Raw genomic sequence first — 25,139 nt, forward strand, 5'->3', positions numbered from 1 at the left:
GGGGGGGATTGCTGTTTGGCGCAGATTCGATGGGCCGAAGGGCCTGTTTCCACAGTGTGTCTCTAAAGTCTAAAGTCATAGCATAGAAAATATGCGCTACGCCCCACTGAGTCCACGCCGACCATCGATCACCCATTCACAATAATTCTATGTTATGCCACTTTTTCATCCACTCCCTACACAAGAGGGGCAACTTCATAAACGCCCAGCGGAAACCTACGCAGGTCACTGGGAGAACGTGCAAGCTCTGCGCAGACAGCACCCAAGGTCAGGATTGAACCCGGGTCTCTGGCGCTGTGAGGCAACAGCTCTACCCGCTGTGCCGCCATAGTTAGCACTCCAGAAGGCAAAGGCCTTGAATCGTTAACTTTACCAGGCAGTGCCACCAGAGAGGGATGAATTAAACAAGCACAGACACACTAGAAGTGAACATGCTTGGGAATGACAATAAGAATGCTTTGTATTTATGTACAAAAAATATACATCTTCTAGATGCGCTGGGATGAATCCTCAGTGATGTGATCTGGGGTCATCGGGTGTTTCGGGTCTCACCACATCAGACACCCTCGCCCAGGCGACCCAGCCGGGGTTGATCAGGCCCCGACTTGCGTCCCAGCAGCAACCCCCACAGATCAGCCATCTTAATAACTACTCTGCAGGGGTTGGGAGACTCTAGTGTGTGGAGGGACTGGGCTCTGTGGGGGTGAGTCCTGGCCGGGCTCCTCCAGTGTCTCACCAGGTTCAAGGCCTGTGCGCTGCACCTCTTTCTCCTTCTCCGAACATTTCATTCTCACCTGATGGATTTTTAATCCACGGTGGTTCATTAGGCCTTTCCATAGGTTTATTGGGTGTCTTTCTCACAAAAGACGCAGACTGGGGTGCTAACCCTGCCTGTCCCGGGTGTCGTCTATCCGTACCGTCAACTGTCTCTCCAGTAGTCAACAAACTATTCTTGGTTGTCACCCAGTCTATTCCTAGGTGTCACTGGCTGAGCCAGACTTCAGAATTCAAAAGAAACTCATTGGGATTTTCTTTCTCAAGATTGAACGACATTTGTCTATTTCCTAGCTTGAAATAGGTTTACGGCGAGGGGAGAAGATTTCGTATGAACCTGAGGGGAAACATTTTTTACACAAAGTTCATGTTCATAAGTTCTAGGAGCAGAATTAGGCCATTCAGCCCATCAAGTCCTCTCATGGCTGATCTATCTTTCCCTCTCAACCCCCATTCTCAAAAAGTGACAGGTGTATGGAATGAGCTGCTGGAGGAGGTAATTGAAGCAGGTACTATCACAAAGTTTAGAAAACATTTGGACAGGTACATGGATAGGACAGGTTTGGCGGGATATAGGCCAAAAGCAGGCAGGTGGGACTAGTGTGGAGGGGACATGTTGGTCGGCATGGGCAAGTTGGGCCGAATGGCTGTATCCAAGCTGTATGACTAATAGGCAAACAAAGGCACATTTTCCATTTTGAGGCAATTCTGTTAAAAACAATAACATTTGTCAGCTGGTCAGGAAAAACGACAAGCAGATATCAAAGTCATTTTTCCAGACATTGAATCTTGTAATTAATTATACGGTTTGTATGCCTTCTTGTCATCTTCCCCTCATCTAACAATGAACCATTCAACATTTCCCCATCGTCGGCTGCATTGATCTGTCGTTTTCACACCTTATCCTTCCATATCTCTAGTCCCCCTCTCCCCTGACACATAATCTGAAGAAACGTCACCCATTCCTTCTCTCCAGAGATGCTGCCTGTCCCGCTGAGTTACTCCAGCATTTTGTGTCTATCTTCATTGAATGGCTCTCTCTAGTTTCCTAATAACTATATACCTCCAGAAATATTGTCATTATTGACTTTGAAAGTATTGTCATTATTGACTTTGAAAGTGGAGCTAAATACAGGCCCACCACCGATTTTCCAGCACATCCTTTAATCCAGACAGAATTCACCTGAAATTCAAGGGGCGGCCACAGATGGCGCTGCATTTGGTGCCAGCTCTTTCGTGTCAATCCCTCCAGCCAGCAAGAGTTTGTTTACATCTGCAGTTGTTGGTGGTGATTCCACGGTTTTATGCAACTCCCAGCTTATTTTGCTTAGATTTAACCCTAGCTATGGCTTCTAAGCAAGGTCCAAGAGACAGTTGTGGTGTTGTTTAGTTTAATTTAGTTTATTGTCACATGCACCAAGGTACACTGCTATCCAGTCAGCGGAAAGACAATACATTGAGCCACGTGCAGTGTACAGATACATGATAAGGGAATGTGTAGGAAGGAACTGCAGATGCTGGTTCAAACCAAAGATAGACACAAAATGCTGGAGTAACTCAGCGGGACAGGCAGCATCTCCGGAGAGAAGGAACGGGTGACGTTTCAGGTCGCGACCGTATCACTTGAAGAATATCATCCATTCCTTTTCTCCAGAGATGCTGCCTATCCCGCTGAGTTACTCCAGCATTTTGTTTCTGTCATTATAAGGGAATAACGTTGTGCAAGGTAAAGCCAGCAAAGTCCGATCAAAGAGTCTGAGGGTCACCAAAGAGGTAGATAGTAGTTCAGGACTGCTCTCTATGTTGTGGGAGGATGATTCAGTTGCCTGATAACAGCTGGGAAGAAACTGTCCCTGAATCTGGAGGTGTGTGTTTTCACTCTTCTATACATTTTGCCTGATGGGAGAGGGGAGAAGAGGGAGTGGCCAGGGTGCGACTTGTCCTTGATTATGCTGCTGGCCTTGCCAGGGCAGCGGGAGGTGTAAATGGAGTCAATGGAAGGGAGGTTGGTTTGTGTGATGGCCTGGGCTGCATCCGCAATTCACTGCAATTTCTTGCTGTCTTGGATGGAGCTGTTCCCAAACCAAGCTGTGATGCATCATGCGTAAGCACATTTAGTTTACATTTAATATTTGTTTTTAATTTTCCATCAGTCCATGGTGCTTTAGAGACATGGGAGGCTGATAATTCATTGTTCAGAGATGTATTGTATCATTATTACATGACCTCGGTTGGTCCGGCAGAATGGATAATCCGGCAAGGCTCTGGAACCAAGAGTGGCAGGAAATCAGTGGTGGACCTGTATTCTAATGTTGCTAGACACAAAATGCTGGAATAACTCAGCGGGTCAGGCAGCATCTCTGGAGAAAAGGAATAGGTGATGAAGGGTCGCGACACGAAACGTCACCTATTTCATTTCTCCAGAGATGCCGCCTGACCCGCTGAGATACTCCAGCTTTTTGTGTCTATCTTTGGTTTAACCAGCAGCTGCAGTTCCTTCTATACACATGTATTCTATTGTTGAACCACAAGAACACAATATTACCCAGGGTGTGCTACGAAATAAATTTATTCTAACTTGTAGAGAAATCTAACGTAGAATATCTGGCCGGTTAACAGAAATGCATTCTATGAAAGGATCAATCTGGTTTGATGATATCAAGATTATTTTCCTATCATAAACATAGGAAAGTACATCACAGGAACGGGCTCTATCGGGGCACAATGTCTGTGGTGATCAAGATGCCAAGATGCACTAATGTCACTTGCTTTCACATGATCCATGCCCATCCATGACCTGCCTATTCTTGTGTCGATCGAAACATTACTATCGTATCTGACTCCAAATGGCAGCACGTTCCAGGGACTCACCACCCTCTCTGTAAAATAATTACCCTACACATCTCCTTTAAATGTTGTCCCTTTCACCTTAAAGCTATACGGTCATAAGGTCATAAGTGATGGGCCCATCAAATCTACTCCACCATTCAATCATGGCTGATCTATCTCTCCATCCTAACCCCATTCTCCTGCCTTCTCCCCATAACCCCTGACACCTGTACTAATCAAGAATCTATCTATCTCTGCCTTAACAATATCCATTGACTTGGCCTCCACAGCCTTCTGTGGCCTCTAATCTTTGACATTCCCACCCTGGGAAAGGGGTTCTGACAGTCTATCCTATCTACACCTCTTATAATTTATATATTTCTATCAGACAGGTTCTAGGCAAGTACATGGATAGAGCAGGTTTGGAGGGATATGGGCCAAATGATGGCAGGTGGGACTAGTGTAGCTGGGACATGTTGGCAGGTGTGGGCAGGTTGGGCCGAAGGGCCTGTTTCCACACTGTGTCACTGTGTAACTTTATGATTCGAGGTCTCTTCTTAAACTCCACAAGCATTGAATCAGGCTTCCTGACTTTGCACCATGTGGGAGCCCAGCTAAACAGGCTGGTTAAAGTGGAGACTACAGGGCAACATCAGGTGGCACAGTGGCACAGCGGTAGAGTTGCTGCCTTACAGTGCCAGAGACCCAGGTTCGATCCTGACTACGGGTGCTGTCTGTACGGAGTTTTCACATTCTCCCCGTGACCGCGTGGGTTTTCTCTGGGTGCTCTGGTTTCCTCCCACGCTCCAAATACGTACAGGTTTGTAAATTAATTGGCTTCAGTAAATTGTAAGTTGTCCCTAGTGTGTAAGATAGTGTTAGTGCAGGAGGTGATCGCTGGTTGGCACGGATTCGGTGCTGAAACCTGAAGGTTTCGGCCCGAAACGTTGCCTATTTCCTTCGCTCCATAGTTGCTGCTGCACCCGCTGAGTTTCTCCAGCATTTTTGTCTACCTTCGATTTTCCAGCATCTGCAGTTCCTTCTTAAACATCTTGATCAGCATGGACAGGTCGGGCCAATGGGCTTGTTTCCGTGCTGTATGTCTGTATGACTAGACTTACAATAATCAAGGGTTCAAACTTTGATCTGACATTTACCTCCTAAGGAACACTCTCCATTTATGTTTTGCAGCCCAGTTTAGTTTAGTTTTAATTAGTGGAAACACAGAAACATAGAAATATAGACAATAGGTGCAGGAATAGGCCATTCGGCCCTTCGAGCCTGCATCGCCATTCAATATGATCATGGCTGATCATCCAACTCAGTACCCTGTACCTGCCTTCTCTCCATACCCCCTGATCCCTTTAGCCACAAGGGCCACATCTAACTCCCACTTAAATATAGCCAATGAACTGGCCTCTGCAGCATCAGTGGTCGTTTGCTTTGATTCCTTCCTAAAAGTACTCTTACTCCAGGAGTGATCTGACCAATGCCCTTTGTAATGAGCTCCCAGAGAAAACACATGAGGTCACGGGGAGAAACAAACTCCGTACAGACAGCACCCATAGTCAGGATCGAACCTGGGTCTCTGGCACTAAGGCAGCAACTAACTCTACCACTGCACCACCATTCCAACCTACCATTTATTGAATAAGGCCGTATCATTTGCCCCAAAAATGCCCTATCATTTATTGAAATTATATAACAGCCAGTCTATGTAGGAAGGAACTGTAGATGCTGGTGTATACTGAAGATGGGCACAAAATTCTGGAGCAACTTAGCGCACCTCTGAAGAAAAAGAATAGGTGATGATTTATGTTGAGAACGGGTGTCAGGGGTTATGGGGAGAAGGAAGTAGAATGGGATTAGGAGGGAGAGATAAATCAGCCATGATCGAATGGCGGAGTAGACCTGAAGGGCTGAATGGCCTAATTCTGCTCCTATCACTTATGAACTGATGGAACCCTTCTTCAACACAAAATGCTGGAGTAACTCGGCGGGCCGGGCAGCATCTCTGAAGAAAAAGAATAGGTGACTTTGCGGTCAGGATCGATCCCTGCCGCTGTAAGGCAGTAACTCTACCGCTGCGCCCAGTCGCCATCTTACCTGTTGCATTCCTCCACTAATGCCTCGCGCTCCTCCTTGCTGGGATTCTTCTGCCTTTCATAAGCCTGGTATAAAATTTGTTGGGATGCTGGCCCCCATTTAAACCTGTTGCGACGCATCTTCTTGTTGGCAGGTTCAGTTCCCACCTCCTCAGCCTGCCCCGAGGCCTGGTCTTGCTGATTGAACTCTGGAAAGAGAAACAGCAGCTGATCTGGCCTGCTTTTGTCTGTCATATTGTTTCCAGTATTCTGGATAGTCTGGTTGAATTCTGAAAGAGAAATGGTAGACTTGACCCAGCCTATACATAACAAAAAGATCGGATTTACAATTTTCTTCAACAAACAAAAAAAAATCACAACATGCTCACAAAAAGTTGTCACTATTTTAATCTTATTCACAAAACCAACGGAATGAAATTTTCAATTTGATAACATGGCATTGATTTCTATTGCTAAGGAGTTTGTTAATTAAATTTTGAGAAACTTCAAATGTAGCATGGAAAAAAAGTTTCATTTCAAAACCACTCAGACAAAAGTACATTCTGTCACTACTGGAAAAATGTTATCAGGAAACTGAACCATCCTATCAACAACGTGAGAGCGGTCTTGAACTACCATCTACCTCATTGGAGACCCTCGGACTATCTTTAATCAGACTTTACTGGACTTTATCTTGCACTAAACGTTATTCCCTTTATTCTGTATCTATATACAGTGGACGGATTGTCTGTAATCATATACAGTCTTCATGCTGACTGGATAGCACTCAACAAAAGCTCCTCAGTACATGTGACAATAATAAACTAAACTAAACTTACCTAAACTTAACTAAACTAAACTAAACTAAACTAAACTAAACTAAACTTACCTAAACTTAACTAAACTAAACTAAACTAAACTAAACTAAACTAAACTAAACTAAACTAAACTAAACTAAACTAAACTAAGCTAAACTAAACTAAACTAAACTAAGCTAAACTAAACTAAGCTAAGCTAAACTACTCTAAACTAAACTAAACTAAAATGGTGCAAATATCCAGCAGGTCAGGCAGCTTCTGTGAAGGGGAAGCAAAGGAAACATTGAACTCAATGACAAGAGGCTGAAGCCAAGAATCTGCAGCACAGAAACACCGAAAGAGGCTGCAACCCTCCTATTTCTCCCTCCCTCATTTAGCTGTCTTTAATATACGATGAAACCAACATTCTTATTGAACCAAGTGTGCTGTTTGTATCCAGAGACAATGTACCTTTAGATTTTAGATTTTAGAGATGCAGCTAGGAAACTCTGCACACCCTCCTATTTCTCCCTCCCTTATTTAATTGCCCCATCTATACTTCTTGAAATCGGAAGGTTGCGGATGTATGGAACGAGCTGCCAGAGGAGGTAGTTGAGGCAGGTATGATAACAGCATTTAAAAGACTCCCAGAACAGCTGCATGGATAGACAATAGACAATAGGTGCTGGAGTAGGCCATTCGGCCCTTCGAGCCAGCACCGCCATTCAATGTGATCATGGCTGATCATCCCCAATCAGTACCCCGTTCCTGCCTTCTCCCCATATCCCCTATCTTTAAGAGCCCAATCTAGCTCTTGTAAAGGAAAGGTTTAGAGGGGTATGGGCCAAACACAGGCAGGTGGGACTAGCCTATATGAGGCATGTTGATCGGCATGGACAAGTCGGGTCAAAGGACTGTATGACTCCATGACTCTGACTCTATAGGCATCTATTGTCACAATTACTCCACGTCTTACATGTCCACATTCTCACCACCAAGCAACTCAGTTACTCTCGAGTTTGTGATTACCTCCATGACTGATTAATGACCATTAATTCTCAACTCCCCCACAGATGGAAACATTTTATCTACTACCGCTACATTGAATGGATGCAATTCTACAAAATCCACCAGGAATCAATGGTGTTGTGACAGGAAGTCATCTGAAATCAAATATTAATGAAGTGATCATTTGTGAGTGATAAATGTTTGGATTCTGTTGTGAATACCAAGCAGTGGAATACAACTGTTGGGCAACGAGCCATTAAATTGATCTTATTGAGGAATAAGTTAATAAATCTACAAGGACCTGCCCTGTGTCTCTCAAGGTTTATTTACAAAAATAAAGTCATCAAAATAGTGGGCAGAAAGGAGTTTCCATTGTGCCCAGTAAAGTGTGTGTTATCAGTGCTAGAGGGGATGATTTTATTCAATCTTTGTCTTAACCTCACTCAGTAGAACACTTCAATTAGTCTTGAGCACATTGTTTGAATAATATTTTACAAGCAAATGATGTAAAGTCAGAGTAAAATTTTCAATTTTGTTCCATTTTGGGACATATGACAATAAAACATTCTTGGACTCTGCTATTTCAAAAATCGGAGAACGTTTCTCAAACCTCTTTAGAAAAGGCTTTGTGTGGCAGATAGCTCGTTCCATTTTCACCTAAAGGTCGCAAATAATGTGAAGAGGAACGGGCTAACTATTTTCAAAATAGTATTTTCAAAAGCTGGAAGCTAACATTTCTCTGCCTAATAGGTTAAAGCCCCATCAGTTTTGCTGCACCATGCGACCATTATGAATATGGATCTCGGTAATGGCACCTAATGTCAAATCTATTTTATTGTAAAACAAGGAAATGGCGCATCATCATTTATCGACTCCCGGAGATCAATCAGAGTGGAAAATATGAAGTAAGGTAAATGGAACGGTGAATCAGGAAACAACATAGATCAGGACATTTAGTCCAAGAATTGCCTGTCAATGCAATGATGTGGCCCTGATGGCTAACTGTTACCAGAAACTAAACTTTGATGAAGATGGTCGAGAATTTAAAAAATGTACATGCATGTTTTGAGGAGAAAAGATCAATCTAGTGGAGCAATTAAGATAGTAGAATAATTTGTTTTAGTTTAAGTTTTAGTTTAGTTTGTTGTCACGTGTACTGAGGTACAGTTAAAAGCTATTAGTTGCGTGCTATCCAGTCAGCGGAAAGACTGTACATGATCCAATCTCATTTTGCTATTTAAATATATTATTATTTGCTGATCTATTGTGAATGTTTAATTGTAGGATTGGCATAAACCTAAAGATTAGTAGTTAACCCAAAACAGTAGAACATTTCAAAATGTCATCTCTGTTACAATAGTTTATTCAGTATTTGAATTACAACAACTTTACTCTTTAAATGAGAGGCTGACAGCTTGCAGAAACAAACAAGCTTATTTATTCAACTGCTATTAATCATATTGTACCTGGAATCCTTGAAAATATCTAATATTGGGATATTACCCTGAATTAATCCTTGGCTTTTTGAAAAAATTATCTGCATTGTTAATGATAACCAAGAAAATGCTATGCAGCTTAAAATTTACTAAACCAATTAAGGATTATAATAAATGTTGATCTGATATTTATTTATTCTTACGAAGGTTTGCCAATTTAGTTCAGCTTTGGAAGGAGATGCAGCATGCAGTATACATTCAGCTCAGGGGTGAGAAATGACAAGAACGTTCTTAATATTGTATACAATAATTTTGTGTAATGCTTAGATTAGTTACCAAAGCCAATTAACCTACAAACCTGTACTTCTTTGGAGTGTGGTAGAAACTGGAGCACCTGGAGAAAACCCACTCAGGTCTCGGGGAGAAGGTATAAACTCCGTACAGACAGCACCCGTGGTCAGGATCGAACCCGGGTCTCTGGCACTGTAAGGCAGCAACTCTACCGCTGCGCCACCATGCTGCCCAAATTGTTTAAGATGCACTTGGAACACAAGGATGAATCGGTCAAGAGGAGCATGTGTTTTGTATGGAAGGATGATTCCGGAAAATGAGGTAATCATCATGTTCCAATGCAACTCCCTATTTTCTATTGCATCATCCTAACCTCCAGGTATTATATGTGCCAATCAAATGTGTAGGAAGGAACTGCAGATGCTGGTTTACACCGAAGATAGACACCAAAACCTGCAGTAACTCATTGCGTCAAGCAGCATCTCTGGAGAACAGGAATAGGTGACGTTTCGGGTCGAGACCCTTCTTCAGACAGAGAGTCAGGGGAAAGGGAAAGTCTGGTCTCAATGCGAAATGTCACCTATTCCTTTTCTCCAGAGATTCTGCCTGACCTGTTGTGTTACTCCAGCTTTTTGTGTCTATCTTCGGTGTGTGCCTCTCAAATATTCTGTAATATTAAGCTTGGTTTATTGATCATTATTAGGAAGAGGAACACGGAATCTCTGCTGTTCCTGTCTCACCAAACTTCCTATCTACGATATTCCACATGGTGGTAGCGAGGCCACATTTTATGCCACATTTTATATTCCCTTCTATATATAATGTCCTTTTTCTCAGCTCATCACCGTAGATAGGAACAGAAGGTGTTATAATAGGACAATAAACTAAACTGAACCCAAGACGTCACCTATTGTTTTTCTTCAGAGATGCTGCCTGAGCTGCTGAGCTACTCCAACATTTTGTGTCTATCTTCAGTGTAAACCAGCATCTGCAGTTCCTTCCTACACAGACTGGCTGGGATATCATTTGAATAAATAATAGGGCATATATAGGGTGTTCTACCGTGAAAGGATATGAATCTAAATGTTTTTGTTCTGTGATATTGGAGCCATTTTGTTTAATCCAATGTGCATTACAGGTCCAGAGTATATGTTATAGGCCATTCCATTTCCCACATAATCGATTAATAGTGAATCTATTGTGTGGCCGCAGTGATTCTACATCAAGCCCACTACAGATTATTGCTTTGAATCAGGGGAATCCGCTGTGGTGGATCTTTATGTTAACTTTTATGTAGTTGTTGTGTCTTGTTGGTTTTTTTTAGTATGGCTGTATGGTAATTCACATATCACTGTACCTTAACTGGTACATGTGACAATAAAAGGCCTTTGAAATCTTTGAAACCTTTGAACCATCCTACCACAACCAGAGAGCAGTGCTGAACTACAATCTACCTCTTTGATGACACTCTGATTATTCTTGATCGGGCTTCACCTTATATTAAACATTATTCCCTTATCATGTATCGATACACAGTAAATGGCTCCACTGTAATCATGTATTGTCTTTCTGCTGACTGGATAACACGCAACAAATGCTTTTCACTGTACCTCGGTACACGTGACAATAAACTAAACTGAACTTTGTTTGAAACACACTTTGTTTTATTCTCAGCATTTACAGAGGTGAAAACTGTGAAGAATTGTGATGTGCTGTTTCTGTACCTCTGTACCTTTGATGTACGTTCAAACGAGGAAACAGAAAGTCCCAAGTTCTGACCCAAAACGTCACCTATTCTTTCTCTTCAGAGATGCTGCCTGACCCGCTGAGTTATTCCAGCACTTTGTGTTGGAAGAAGGGTTATCACCTGAAACATCAACTATTCATTTTCTTCAGAGATGCTACCTAACCTGCTGAGTTACTCCAGCATTTTGTGTCTATCTTCAGTGTAAACCAGCATCTGCAGTTCCTGCCTGCTCAGACTAGCTGTGAGATCATATCAGTAAATGATAGGGCATTTATAGGGCAAATGATAGGACACTATTCAATAAATAGTAGGGCACAGTGGCACAGCACAAGGGACCTGGGTTCGATCCTGATAACGGTGCTGTCTGTACGGAGTTTGTACATCCTCTCTTGTGACCCGCGTGGGTTTTCTCCTGGTGCTCCGGTTTCCTCCTACTCTCCAAAGACATGCAGGTTTGTAGGTTATTTGGCTTTGGTAAATTTGTAAACTGTCCCCAGTGTATGTTTGATAGTGTTAGTATACGGGGATCGCTGGTCGGCGCGGACTCAGTGGGCCAAAGGGCCTGTTTCCATGCTGTATCTCAAAACTAATCTAAATTAGCGTCATGGTAAACCAATTATGTTGATCAATGATCAATTTGTTCTGTGATATTGGAGCTATTTTGTTTATTCCAATATGCATCACAGACCCAGATGTTTTGTTATAGGCTTTTCCATTTTCCACGTAATAGATTAGTGGTGAATCTATTGTATTCCTACAGTGCATCTCTATCAAGCCCACTATAAATTATAGCTTTGAACCAACGTACTACAACCAGAGAGAACTATCTATCTCTTTCTCCCAGAATTATGGACTTTCAAATGGTCTTTGTAAAATTCCCAATGTTATTATTTGGAAGCTGGAGAATGGAAAGAATATGTTGCAGAATAGTGTGTCTGATAATTACAGATGACCAAGGCCGTAAAGCTACTCAACATCCCTCCCCATTGCAATTTGGCTCCTAAATGATTCAGGCTTTCTTGCTTTATGACTCAATCTAGAATCAATTCCTCAGTCAATCACACTCTGCATTGCTAAACACTCCCAGAACACCCAGATCTCGGATATCCGCAGTTTTTTATGAAACTAATGTCCCGTTCTCTCATCCAGGCAATGGTTTATTTTAGAGATTCAGGCCCTGCTGCCCACCGAGTCCGCACCGACCAGCGATCCCCGCACACCAACACTATCCTACACACACTAGGGACAATTTACAAATTTACCCAGCCAATCAGCCTACAAACCTGTGCATCTTTGGAGTGTGGGAGGAAACCGGAGATCCCAGAAAAAAACTACGCAGGTCACGGGAAGAACGTACAAACTCCGTACAGACAGCACCTGTAGTCAGGATCGAGCCCGGGTCTCTGGCGATGTAACACAGCAATTCTACCGCTGCGCCACCATGCCAGAGGAAACTCCTTTTAAAGGAAATGCGTGGGACACGACTTTTACGCAGGGCGTGGTGAGTACCTGGAATGCACTGCCCGGGTTGGTGGTGGAGGCAGATATGGTGGTGGTGTTTAAGAGGCTTGCGGATAAGCACATGGATATGCAGGGAATGGAGGGATATGGATTATGCACAGGTAGTCGGCATCATATTCAGCACAGACATTCTGGGCCAAAGAGTCTGATACTGTTCTATATTCTATTTTCCAGGAGATGAGGAGGAATTCTTTTAGTCAGAGGGTGGTGATTCAGAAGAATTTATTGCCACAGACGGCTGTGGAGTCCAATATTGGGCAATTTTAAGGCAGAGATTTTAAGACAGATACTTGATTAGTAAGGGCATCAAGGGTTATGGGGAGAAGGCAGGAGAATGGGGTTGAGAGGGAAAGATAGATTAGCCATGATTGAATAGCATGGTAGACTCGACGGGCCAAATGACCTACCTCTGCTCCTATGACATGAACTTCTGAACATGGGTTGGTGGGATTAGTGTAGATGGGGCATCTTGGTCGGTGTAGGCAAGTTGGCCTGAAGGGCCTGTTTCTGTGCCATATGACTGTATGACTCTACGACCAGTGTATTCACACATACGTATATATGAAAACTGGAGACACAAGAAACTGCTGGTGCTGGAAACTTGAGCAAAGTACTGGAGTAACAGTGGGCCAGGCAGGCTGCATCTCTGGGGAACATGGATAGGAAACAAGATGTGTCTCTGAAGTTGTAGTTTGAAGAGTGTGGAAGGAGAGACATTCCTGAAATTTGGGAGGGAGAGAGGGGTAGGATTGTTGGACTTGGTCGACCATGTGCTGCACCTTCTTTCATTCCATTTACCCACACAGTTCAATTCAACACAGCAAATGCCGCAAGTTTACCACCATCGGCCAAAATCGGCATTCTACCCATCTCCCAAACACACAGGGGTAATGAGAAGGTATGTACGGATGAACTGCAGACGCTGGTTTACACCAAAGAATCGCCTTTATTTCATTGGGAAAGGGGTGAGCTTTCTTAATGCCCAATGAAACCATTAACCTGGCCATTGCAGTGGGCAGGTGGAGAGAGAGGAAATGGTGGGTGCAGTGATCAGACATTGCAACAACCATTAATAAAAAGGAACCACAGATGCTGATTTACTCCAGAGATAGACAGTGCTGGCGTAACTCAACGGGCCAGGCAGCATCTGTGGAGAAGAGGCATAGTTGACCATTCCGGTGGGTACCCTTCTACAGATGCTGAGTCTGGGATGCAGTCTGACCTGCTGAGTTACTCCAGCATTTTGTGTCCATCTTACGGGCAATAAGAATAACTGTTTCCGACTGAATGGAGCAATTTATTTCGGTATTCAGGGAATCAAACATTTATTTTGAATTGAATTAAAAGACACAGCATGGAAACAGGCCCTTCGGCCCACCGAGTCCAGCCGAACAGCAATCAACACTAGTGCATGTGATAGGAGCAGAATTAGGACATTCAGCCCATCAAGTCTACTCACCATTCAATCACGGCTGATCTATCTCTCCATCCTAACCACATTCTCCTGCCTTCTCCCCGTAACCTACACACTCCGGACGATTTACAGCCAACAATTAACCAAGACGTCTTTGGAATGTGGGTGGAACCCGGAGCACCCGGAGGAAACCCACGCGGTCACAGGTCAGCCAGTACACCAGCAATGTCCTTCACAATACAATTTTTTACTAAAGCCAACTAAAGACCTGTAGGATGTGGGAGGAAATGTACAAACTCCGTACAGACAGCTCCCGTGGTCAGGATCGAACCCGGGTCTTTGGCGCTGTAAGTCAGCAGCTCTACCGCTGCGCCACCTTGGATGTAATGTTGATTTTCTGGTAATTTGGGCATAAAAACTCAGGGCTGTGATGCCGGGAAGGAGATGCCTTGTCAGACAAGACGGTAAACTCAGTTCCTACCGGGGCAGTGGTGAAAGATGGTGAGTATCCTTCAGGGAATAGCGGGAGACCTCTATGGCAATTATTATCTCAGTCAACACTTGCCCTTCATAACAGCATGAAATGTGCGACTCGGTCTTGCCCGCGCAAAAGTCGTGAATTGCATGTAACTTTCTTTAGAGGGACCGCACAGTGGCGCAGCGGTAGAGTTGCTGCTGCGCTGCGCCAGGGACCCGGGTTCGATCCTGACCTCGGCTGCTGTCGGTGTGGTGTTTGCACGCTCTCCCTGTGACCCGAGAGGGTTTTTCTCCGGGTGCTCCGGTTTCCTCCCTCATCCCCAAAGACGTGCGGGTTTGTAGAAGTTTTTAATTGCCCCTCGTGTGGATGAGACGAGTGTGTGTCGGCCTGGACTCGCTCGGGGTCTGCTTCCATCCTGTACTTTCAAAATCCTTATTTAAGCCACATCTCCACTCAACCCCACTTCTGTTTCAGCTGCTATCCTACTCTGGGTGGGCCGAAGGGCCTGTTTTTTTGCGCTGTTCTTTCAATGTAGTTCAAAGTCCCAGCCTAAATTACATCTCAACTCAACCCTGCTTCTGTTTCCGCTGCTATCCTGCTTTGGATGGGCCGAAGGGCCAATTTCCATGCTGTATCTTTAAATTCAAATATGTTTAAAGGCGTTTAAAATCGAGTGTCAGAGGTCATGGGGAGAAGGGGTTAGGAGGGAGAGATAGATCAGCCATGACTGAATGGCAGAGTAGACCCGACGGGCCGAACGGCCTAATTCTTCTTCATGAACATGAAAAAAAGGGCTAATCTTTCAACTCTTCTAATGAAACGGGGACGTGTGAACCTACACGGATTATCCCGCATTTGCAAACGGAACCGTTGATGTTAGATAGACTGAGCATGAAGACACTTACGTCTCTGGATCTCCTGCTGTTTCCTGATGTACCAGGTGTAGAGGGCCGCCCGCTTCTGGTTCTTCATGGGGGTTCCCTTGTTGAGGTGCTGCGAGAGGTGACTCTGATTGAGGCCGGTTACGTCCACCACTTCCCGCTGTGGGATGTTATGTTGCTGCATATAGCCTTTAATCATCTTCGCCGCCCGCCACGGGTCTTCCCTGTAGAGGATCGATCCCACAAGCCCACAGTTACATTACTCAACCAACACCTTCATCAACAACACACAACACGCCAAAGATGCACATTACTGAATCTTACAGAGCCGGCGTTTTACCTACCGAAACCTCACCCATTCCTTCCAGAGATGCTGCCTGTCCCGCTGAGTTACTCCAGCTTTTTGTGTCTATCTTCAAAAAAGTCTGAATCTGAAGCCGAAACGTCGCCCATTCCTTCTCTCCAGAGATGCCGCCTGACCCGCTCAGTTACTCCAGCATTTTGTGTCTATCTTCGGTTTAAACCAACATCTGCAGTTCCTTCCTCTACACATGCGGGTCTGAAGAAGGGTCTCGATCCGAAACGTCGCCCATTCCTTCTCCCCAGAGATGCTGCCTGTCGCGCTGAGTTACTCCAGCATTTTGTGTTTACCAAGCACAGAAACAAACTTGCCGTATGAATGCCGTGCTAGATATCGACAGGACGGGTTTCCCTGACATTACTGCCTTGGCGGCTCCGCTTGTAAGCCCGATATCGAGTTATAGGTTGATGCAGAAGGGAAATCAGGCGATCGATTTCGATTAATTTTTCATCCAACTCGGCATTAAAAATGTACAGTGTTGGATGGAACTGCAGATGCTGTTTTAAACCGAAGAGAGACACAAAACGCTGGAGTAATTCAGCGGGACAGGCAGCATCTCTGGAGAGAAGGAATGGGCGGCGTTTCGGGTCGATACCCTTCTTCAGATTCAGACTTTTTTGAAGATAGACACAAAATGCTGGAGTAACTCAGCGGGTCAGGCAGCATCTCTGGAGAGAAGCAACGGGTGATGTTTCGGGTCGAGACCCTTCTTCAGACAGTCAAAAATTTACAGTCTCGCACATACTGGAAATATCTTCACCTCAATAAATTTGGCATTTAAGGGGCTGGGGATATGTACCCATGGAGTCATGCAGCACGGATATAGGCCCTTCGGCCCAACTCGCCAAAGATGCCCCATCTAAACTGGGTTTGCCATTTGCCCGCGTTTGCCCCATATCCCTCTAAACCTTTACTATCCGTGTACATGTCCAAGTATCGTTTAAATGTGGTTATAGTTCCCGCCTCGACTACCTTCTCTGGCAGACAAAAGTGCTGGAGAAACTCAGCGGGTGCAGCAGCATCTATGGAGCGAAGGAAATAGGCAACGTTCCGGGTTTCGTCCCGAAACCTTGCCTATTTCCTTCGCTCCATAGATGCTGCCTCATCCGCTGAGTTTCTCCAGCACTTTTGTCTACCTTCGATTTTCCATCATCTGCAGTTCCTTCTTAAATACCTTCTCTGGCAGCTCCTTCCATCCACCCACCACCGTCTGTGTGAAAAAGTTGCCCCCTCAGATTCCTATCAAAGATTCCCCCTCGCTCCTTAAACCTATGTCCCCTGGTTCTTGATCCCCCTGCTCTGAGTAAAATACTTTGTGCCCCCTCTATCTGCCCCCTCATGGATTTATACACCCTCATAAGATCAGCCCCTATCCTCCTGCGCTCCAAGGAATAAAGCCCTGCCTAGCCTGCCCAGTCTGCTCAGGCCCTCAACATCCATATTAGTATTCTCTGCACTCGCTTCATAATATTGCCTTCGCATATATTGCGGGATATGTTTCGAGGGAATCGTGCCCAGGTGGGGGTTTATTCAAGAGCAGGTTAGTGCCCATTTTTGCAATTTGTGGGTGGCTTCAGTTTGTTGATATATCGACCCAAGTTTCGTTCCAAGCCAAGATCCCGCCGCACCTCAACGGGCCGCCATTCCACGCCCAGTTAGTTAATCGGCCCAGGTAAACTGCAAAATCTACCAAATCTTTAACAATGCGATGCATTTATTTTGTGATCTCCTCCCACAACTCCAGTAGCCCCCCCCCCTCCCCCCCCGTTCAAGGGGAACAATATTGAATACCCTCTGGATGCAAGTATCTATCTTCACCCCCTACCCCCCCCCCCCCCCCCCCCCTTCCCCCTCCACTCGTCTGCTACCGCGCTATTAAAATGACTACCGTCTCCGGATATCTCTAATGGAAAGCCATTGGGGGGGAAATTAAACGATGAAAAGTTCACCCCGTGTGAGTTGGCGGCTGAAATTGGTAAAATCTCAAAAACCGAATTCTCCGCATTTTGAATCAAGCGCTTACAACTTGGTTAAAAGGGTTAAGAAGGAACTGCAGATGATGGAAATATAGAAAGTGATTTTTTTCCCAGCATCTGCAGTTCCTTCTTAAACACTTGTTTAAAAAGGATCAGTTATCGCAAGGGATAGTTTAAAGAAACACGTTTCAATGTTTCTATGCGACTTTGACATGCATTGTCTGCATGCGTAACACATATACACACAACACACACCCCAGACACACACAAACACTCACACACAAACACACACACAATCTCACACACAAACACACACACTATCTCACACACACATTCTTTCTCTATAAATTTCGCTCTCTCTCTCTCTCTCTCTCTCTATATATATATATATATTCACATATACATACACATATGTATTATACACATACACATGACGTGTCATTCCCCCCACTCGATATTGATAAACGATATTCCTGCTTATTTAGACTGTGTCATTTAATTTCTTTTTCCTTAAATTAATCAAATCGAACCGCGGGGAAAGTCAAGGTTTGCTATGATTTTTTTTAGAAAAACTTCCTACGCGCGTGTTAAAAGGTGGATTAGAAAAATCACCTTCTCGTTAAAAGCGACATAAAATGTAAGTGCACAGCATACACCGCGACTGGGTTCGCGTGTTTTTGCAACAGGGTTTGTTTTAGCCCAGGCGCGGCGCCGCTTAAAAATAAACAAACAAAAATAACATGGGAATTAAATATATTATCAATCAGCGGGACAAAGACAAAATGTTTGGTTCAGGTGGAAAATGCGGTTATGAAATTGGGACACGCCCGTCCGATTAGAAATGCCGTGTAAATTAACAGGGGAATGAATGGCACTATCGAAAGTTGTGTTGGGATCTCAATTAGCAGTGGGCTGTAAGTGTAATGCGTCCCATCACCTCTCTCAACACTGAATATCTCCCGACACCCATGTGGCTTAATCCAGGTTTACACAGATTAAAATATGATATTCAAGGTTGGTCGACCATGACAATGTTGAAATGATAATTTGTAAGTTCCCGAGCGCTGCAAACCCAAACAAGATGTGTTTGTTCAGGATAATACGCGCGTCTGTGTTCAACTTGCTTTACAACTCGCCTCGGCAATGAGTAACCAGGTTACCCATTCACCTCATCAAAGTGTGTTCCACTTTTCTGTACATTCGGAGTTGATGATTTATACTAAATTAATAGCGCTCGGCAGAAACGTCAGCTGCACGTGTCCTACAATCTTGGACCATATTTATATTTACAAACTGAGACCAGACGATTAAAAGCCCTGGAGCCCTTTCTCGTCTCTCGCCCAAACACAAAGCGATAGTTTAGACAAATACCTTTCAATGTTTCTATGTGACTTTGACATGTATTTTCTGCATGTACAACAAATATGCAAGCACACACACACATACACACATGGATATACACACATATATATATATATATACACGCACACACGCACATATATACATATGATATATACACAAAAATACACAAAACGCTGGAGTGACTCAGTGGAGATACACAATATACGTATAAACACATGTATACACACGCGCACACGTATATATAAACATACATATATGCACATACATACACATATAATATATAGTATTTATATCTGCTATCTATATATATTATTGTTTTACTCGATGCTCCGTGAGACGAACTATCGATATATGTTATTAAAATTACTACTAGTATCAACAATTATTTCTAATGACAATAATGCTGGTAATTGTACATTAGGACACACATTAGGCGAGTTTTAACGAAAGAGTACATTGTCCCGGCTGACAGAGCCAAGGCGGTGCCGCGGGATGTTTTATGTTATTCAGTCACCTTTCACGGGTGAGACACTCGGCCAGCGCTCGGAGGCCGGTCCTGACCGGGGATCCCCTCAAAAATCTAAGTCGAAACCGACGGCTCGTGGGTGAAAGAGCCCCGAGTGAAGCGAACGGGCGGCTGAGGTTGAGATCGTTTGGTGAAAGCAGGCGGCACGAACCGTTCACTATTAATGCAACAACTCAGCGCGTCTCACACTCAGAGGAACAATTTCTCAATTGATCGATATTTCCTTTACTCTAGTTTAACTGCTCCGTTTTTTTTTAGATGTTAAAATACGAGTCGCGTTCAGCCCTGCATTTCCACGTGAATTTGATTTGCTGAATGTCACAGCGCACGTTTATCTTGTATTAAATATTATTTCATGTTAACATTGTCTGTAGTTCTTTTGACAGCGAATCACAAACAATTATTTTAGGGCGAAGGGTTTTGTTTATGAATCGTGCTCTAAAGGGGCATTTTTGTTAGTTTCTTGATTGGCGACGTGGTAGGAAAACGGTCTCTCGGTATATTTAAAATTGTTGTTATTTTTGACTTTCCACCCCGTTTGCAGACTTGCTTCACCAGTGATTCTGACAACATTGGACAAATTGAACTCGGTTCGACCGCATGAAACTAACAAAACAACAGCGTGAAACTGACAACCTGCTGAAACAATACCCGATACTCAACTAAACCCTGTAAAAGGATGCCAGACTTGTCCCTTAACCCGGCCTTAGAAATAGGTATAAGGGCACAAAGTGCTGGAGGACGCGTTTACAAGTGTGCGAGACCGAGCCTGATTTAAACCGAATAAGATGTCTCGTTAATATTTACACAACTCTTCCCTGTTGCATTTAGTTTATTCCTTTGCTTTGAAACAAAGCAATCCTATTTAGATAACTGTGGCGAAACTGGCATTGTTTTTAAATGAACGCACTGGCCGTCAGATAGTGAGTTTGTGGTAAATTATATTATTTGAAAAGAGGGGGGGGGGAAACAGAGACGGGAGGCGAGTTACCTCAACATTCTGTCCACCTCGGCTCTCTGTTCCGCCGCTTCCTCCGTGTTCAGCGACTCAAGCTCTTTGATGATCTGAGGTGTGTCGTACTCCTCGCCGTCTTCCGAGCCCTCGTCGCCGGACAGCTTGCCTTTGCCGTGGCCGTTGGTCAGCGTGTGGAACACGGCTTTAGCCTCCGAGCCCGGCCCGTTTATCTTGAGCGGGGACGCGGGCAAGTTCTCCAACTTCACCTCGAAACTTGGCGAGGGTTCCAGGTCTTCCAGCGCCTGGATCAAAACATCTTTGGAGACACCGGAGCTGAGCAAAGCGCTCAAAAGCTCCTGTTGGAGGGATGTCAATTTCGACACCATCTTTTAAATAAATCAGACTTTTTAGAAAATATATTTGCGCGCAGACCAATGGGATCCTCTGCAACCACTTGTCCCCTGAACATGAAAAAATATTTCTTGCAGAAGCAGCTAATCTTGAAAAAGAAAAATCCAGAGAGGCCGCTTCGTGGAGGAGTCTTTAGCACTAAACTGCCATGATCATTCTTTGGAGAGAGAATATAAGAATATGCAAATCGGCGGGAAGTCTTAGTGGGGGGAGAAAAAAGGCTTAGCAATATGCAAATATAGCGAGGCTGACGAGAGCGCGTTGGAGGAGCCGCGCCGATGTCAACCCGGCTCGCTGTGTTTACATTTGACAGAGGCTCATTTTATTGGCCGCTATTTATCGATTAGTACCTACAAAACTCTGAACTTTGGACCGAGTCAGAATAAAGTCCAGAGTCCGCCAATGCAGGAGCCGAACAGATTACTCTGCAAGCCGCCGCTGTTTTATTTCCCGAGCGTAAAAAAGGACAGAGCCATTTTATTGAAAGAGAGGTAGTTGAAAAAAACTATTTATACCGAGCATTTTAAGTGGAGTTTACACTTAAACTAAAGCGGCTCAGCTAGGAAACAAAAATCAAGTATGAGTTTAAAGGGAAATAAACGCTTATAGCACAGTATTAGTTTAAATCTGCACAGGGTGAAATGTACATTGCGCTTACAGGACACGGCTAAATGTAACTGAATATGTGATGATGTGTATTTAAAATAAGCACTTAAATGCAACAAGGTTGAGACTAGGAACTGGCGTTTTTAGTGTTGGGTTCTTAAGGGGAAGAGGCATTGAATTATTCAGTGTATTTATTACGATTGGGCCCAGTAATATTCGAGACAGGCGAGTTTAATTTATTTAAGAAGGAACTGCAGATGCTGGAAAATCGAAGGTACACAAAAATGCTGGAGAAACTCAGCGGGTGCAGCAGCATCTATGGAGCGAAGGAAATAGGCAAAATTTCGGGCCGAAACCAAGGAAATAGGTAAAGTTTCGGGCCGAAACCCAAGCGTTGCCTATTTCCTTCGCTCCATAGATGCTGCTGCACCCGCTGAGTTTCTCCAGCATTTTTGTCTACCTTCGACTTTCCAGCATCTGCAGTTCCTTCTTAAATAAATCATTTTTGTGTACCTTCGAGTTTAATTTATGTTGTTTTGAGCTGGGGTTTTTTTTAAAGAAATTCCTCGTTCCGGAATAATATAATGTGAACTGGGCTTGAATCCGTTCAACTCACTCCCAGGCTCGTTACAATAAATCCATGCAAAATATACAGGGCTGTTTTTTAAAGTGCGGCTGGAGACAAAGGAGGGGAACGTTGTGTTCTGTTCTGGCCGCCTCAGCTCCCAAATGTGACAGAAATTGGCACCGGAATCATGAAATGAAGGAAAATCTCAAGCCTTAAATTGCAATGTGAACTCGCAAACCTTCGCGTGGGTTAAAACACATATAGCCACCGTGAGACTGAGAGGTTGGTGAACTAGATACCGAAATAACCTTCGTGCTTGTGAACCATACTAAGATGATTGAGTGAATGCAACAAATTGGACACGAGTTAAATGTCGTTTGCATTAACTCAGTTTTTATCAGTCAACGTGCAGTCTATAGAAAACACGAAAATCAAACGACGGCCTTTCATAATCTGGAATAATTGTGTCCTGAATTTCGTGCTTGGTTCTTTTATTTTTGGGAGTAATGATACCTTGAAACAATACCCCTTCAGGAGGGCTCTGATATCCCGGTGGGCCGCGGCGGATTGTGTGAGACTTTTACTCCAGTTTTATTGCCTCTTCAGACAGCCGCCTTATAATTCGTTTCGATGGAAAAGGGCTGTGTGTTTTATTTTATGAGGAGCGCCACTTTTCGCCGGCCCCATTCGCGTTCCCCTTGCAGCTCCAAAATATCCTCGCAGACAATAGCTGCCTGTTGTCAGGACACAACCCCCCCCCCCCCCCCCCCCCCCCCCCCAGCCGCCGTGTGCCCTTGTTGAGGCCAACATTGCCTTCTTAGTATAAAAGGTGCGCAACTTTAATCACAGCATCAATTTATTCGCGGGCTCGTTTAAAAACCGAAGCAATGTTACATTTCACTTTTTAAGAGTCCCAACTCTCACATACTTGCTCACCTGAAAACACAGAGAGAGATAGGCCGCCGTCCAAGTATACAGCTGGAAATAGGCGCTGCAGTAGACTTTCTAACTTATCAATAAATACAATCAAGATCTAGCTCGTTAAAATACATCTTTCATCTGGGGTTATTGGAAAAAAAACAAAAATAAAATGAGGTGGATGGTTTACACTCGGGTGAATATTTGGATACCCCTGTTGGGAACGGACACAGACCGTCCAACTAATTACTGAGGGGAAATAAATATACTGGCCGTTTTCTCTCTCTCCTGGTTGAACAAGCAACCCCGAATGGTGCAAATCACAATGTCTTGTATTTCCCTTCACCGTTGAGTTACACCGAAGTTAATAAGGAGCCCTGTTTGTTTTCAGTTAATGATTTTGTCTCCCTCCGTTACTTCACTCCTGTATCTGTTGAGTGTTTATTATATGTATAACAAAGCACGGGTTTCAATGACAACCAGCGCGTTCAAAAATTCAGTTTCGCCTGAAACGCATCTCTTTAATTTCCAACAAGCTTTTAAAAAAAAAAATGAATTCAAATTCTCTTTCTTGAAATTAGTTCTACAAGGATCTTCGAATAACTTTCTAGACTGTTAACACAGCAAGGTCAGTCTCAATTCGTACATATTGGACCAAGCGGCCGGCCGTCCCATTTTTAAAAGAAAATTAAATATTTTGTTTATTTAATTTTATCGGATCTGAAATTAAAATAATGAACAGTAATTTCAGAAATTAACAGTTGGATAATATATGTTGAGTTTGTTGCTCAACGCAATAGAGATACATTAAAGAATTGAACTTTTATATAAAGCTCTAAACGTTATTTTATTTTAGGAATTCCATGCAAGAAAATCCTCTGCAATATAAAACAAAATACAATGCAACACAGAAATAAATCAATGGGTGGAAACAGATCAGTGACATTTGCGGATAAATCGATATTTTTGTGTACACAATCCTTTCCAGCACAGGTGGGACCTCGCCTTTTATTGACACTAAAATGGCCCCTTCTGTGGCTACGTTGAGCAAAGAACCGGGGAAAGTCCTCCGCACACGAAGGAAATGAAAATAAAAAGGAAAGGAAAAAAACTGCAGAGAAAATAAACCGCGTTGTGATTTAAAAAACCCCACGTTATTGATAAAGGAGGCTCTTTGATGAGAGGGCAGGCGGATTCGTGTGTGAGTAGGAACTGCAGATGCTGGTTTACACCGAGGATAGACACAACACGCTGGAGTAATTCAGAGAAGGACCAGGTGCGAAGAAGGGTCTCGACCCGAAACGTCGTCTTTTCCTTTTCTCCAGAGATGCTGCCTGACCCGCTGAGTTACTCCAGCGCTTTGTGTCTGACGTTTAAACGTATATGTCTATTCTGGAAGGCGGAAACGGGGTACTGGTTGTGGATGATCAGCCATGATCACATTGAATGGGGGTGCTGACTCGAAGAGCCGAATGGCCTACTCCTGCACCTATTGTCTATTGTCTGAAGATTCCTATTTACTCTTCGTTTCGAGTCGAGACCCTTCTTCAGATCTTCCTGCACATGCCTGTTAAAAGCGCGACATACATCAAACTGCCTGCAGGAGCCAATCAGTTGTGTATTTCTGTTTAGATTGTGTAACTGTCATGAAACAGAAATACACCCCAAATGCAACCATTTCACCGGATTATAGTTCAACTGCAAATCCATTACTGCACTCGACTGAAATAAATTGATATCCTTACATTTAAAAACATCGGATGAAAAGCCAAGTGAATTTGTAATAAAGGGTTGCCACTATAAATATCCCACATTTGTTATATTTCTTGTTCAGCTAAGGTTACAAACAGAGCGGTCGCAACTTGCCAATACCTTGTGTCAACTTTACCCCCGACCAATTCACCAGCAACTTGCCAAAGCAGGGACGGGGAAAGTGACAGTAGAGGAAAGAACTCAACATAACTAAATGGCATCAATATTTCTCGCAGGCACTGAGCCGTGCCTGTCGCAGTAAAACCAATTTTCCACAGAACTAGCCTTTTTGATAACCCAGCCGAGCGATGTCGAGTCTTTGCCTTTAAACCAAGTTTTTGTGTCCCCCCCCCCCCTCCCGATGAATAATTCAGCTACAGCATATGTGATCAATCTCGGGAGAGAGGGGGGATTCTGACTGGGGCCCATTGTCACGGCAAAAGG

General features: G+C 43.9%; 1 protein-coding gene across 6 annotated transcripts in view; it reads right to left on the reverse strand.

Annotated features, from left to right (window-relative positions):
• hnf1b (HNF1 homeobox B) overlaps positions 1-21,003 on the reverse strand; it is a 135,312-nt gene extending 114,309 nt beyond the window's left edge. For 3 of the 6 annotated variants that reach the window (XM_033045603.1, XM_033045602.1, XM_033045599.1), the window contains exons 1-3: positions 20,477-21,003; positions 15,285-15,484; positions 5,710-5,896 (exon numbers count right to left, since the gene is read on the reverse strand). In XM_033045603.1, coding sequence (XP_032901494.1) covers positions 5,710-5,896; positions 15,285-15,484; positions 20,477-20,826 — 737 coding nt within the window. In that variant the 5' untranslated portion in view covers positions 20,827-21,003. Of the gene's footprint in view, positions 1-5,709; positions 5,978-15,284; positions 15,485-20,476 lie in introns of all 6 variants that reach the window. The other 3 variants (XM_033045601.1, XM_033045600.1, XM_033045598.1) reach the window with 1 other exon arrangement.
• Positions 21,004-25,139: the final 4,136 nt, after the last annotated feature.

The sequence above is a fragment of the Amblyraja radiata genome, chromosome 28, assembly GCF_010909765.2.
Source record: "Amblyraja radiata isolate CabotCenter1 chromosome 28, sAmbRad1.1.pri, whole genome shotgun sequence".
Classification (NCBI taxonomy): Eukaryota; Metazoa; Chordata; class Chondrichthyes; order Rajiformes; family Rajidae; genus Amblyraja; species Amblyraja radiata.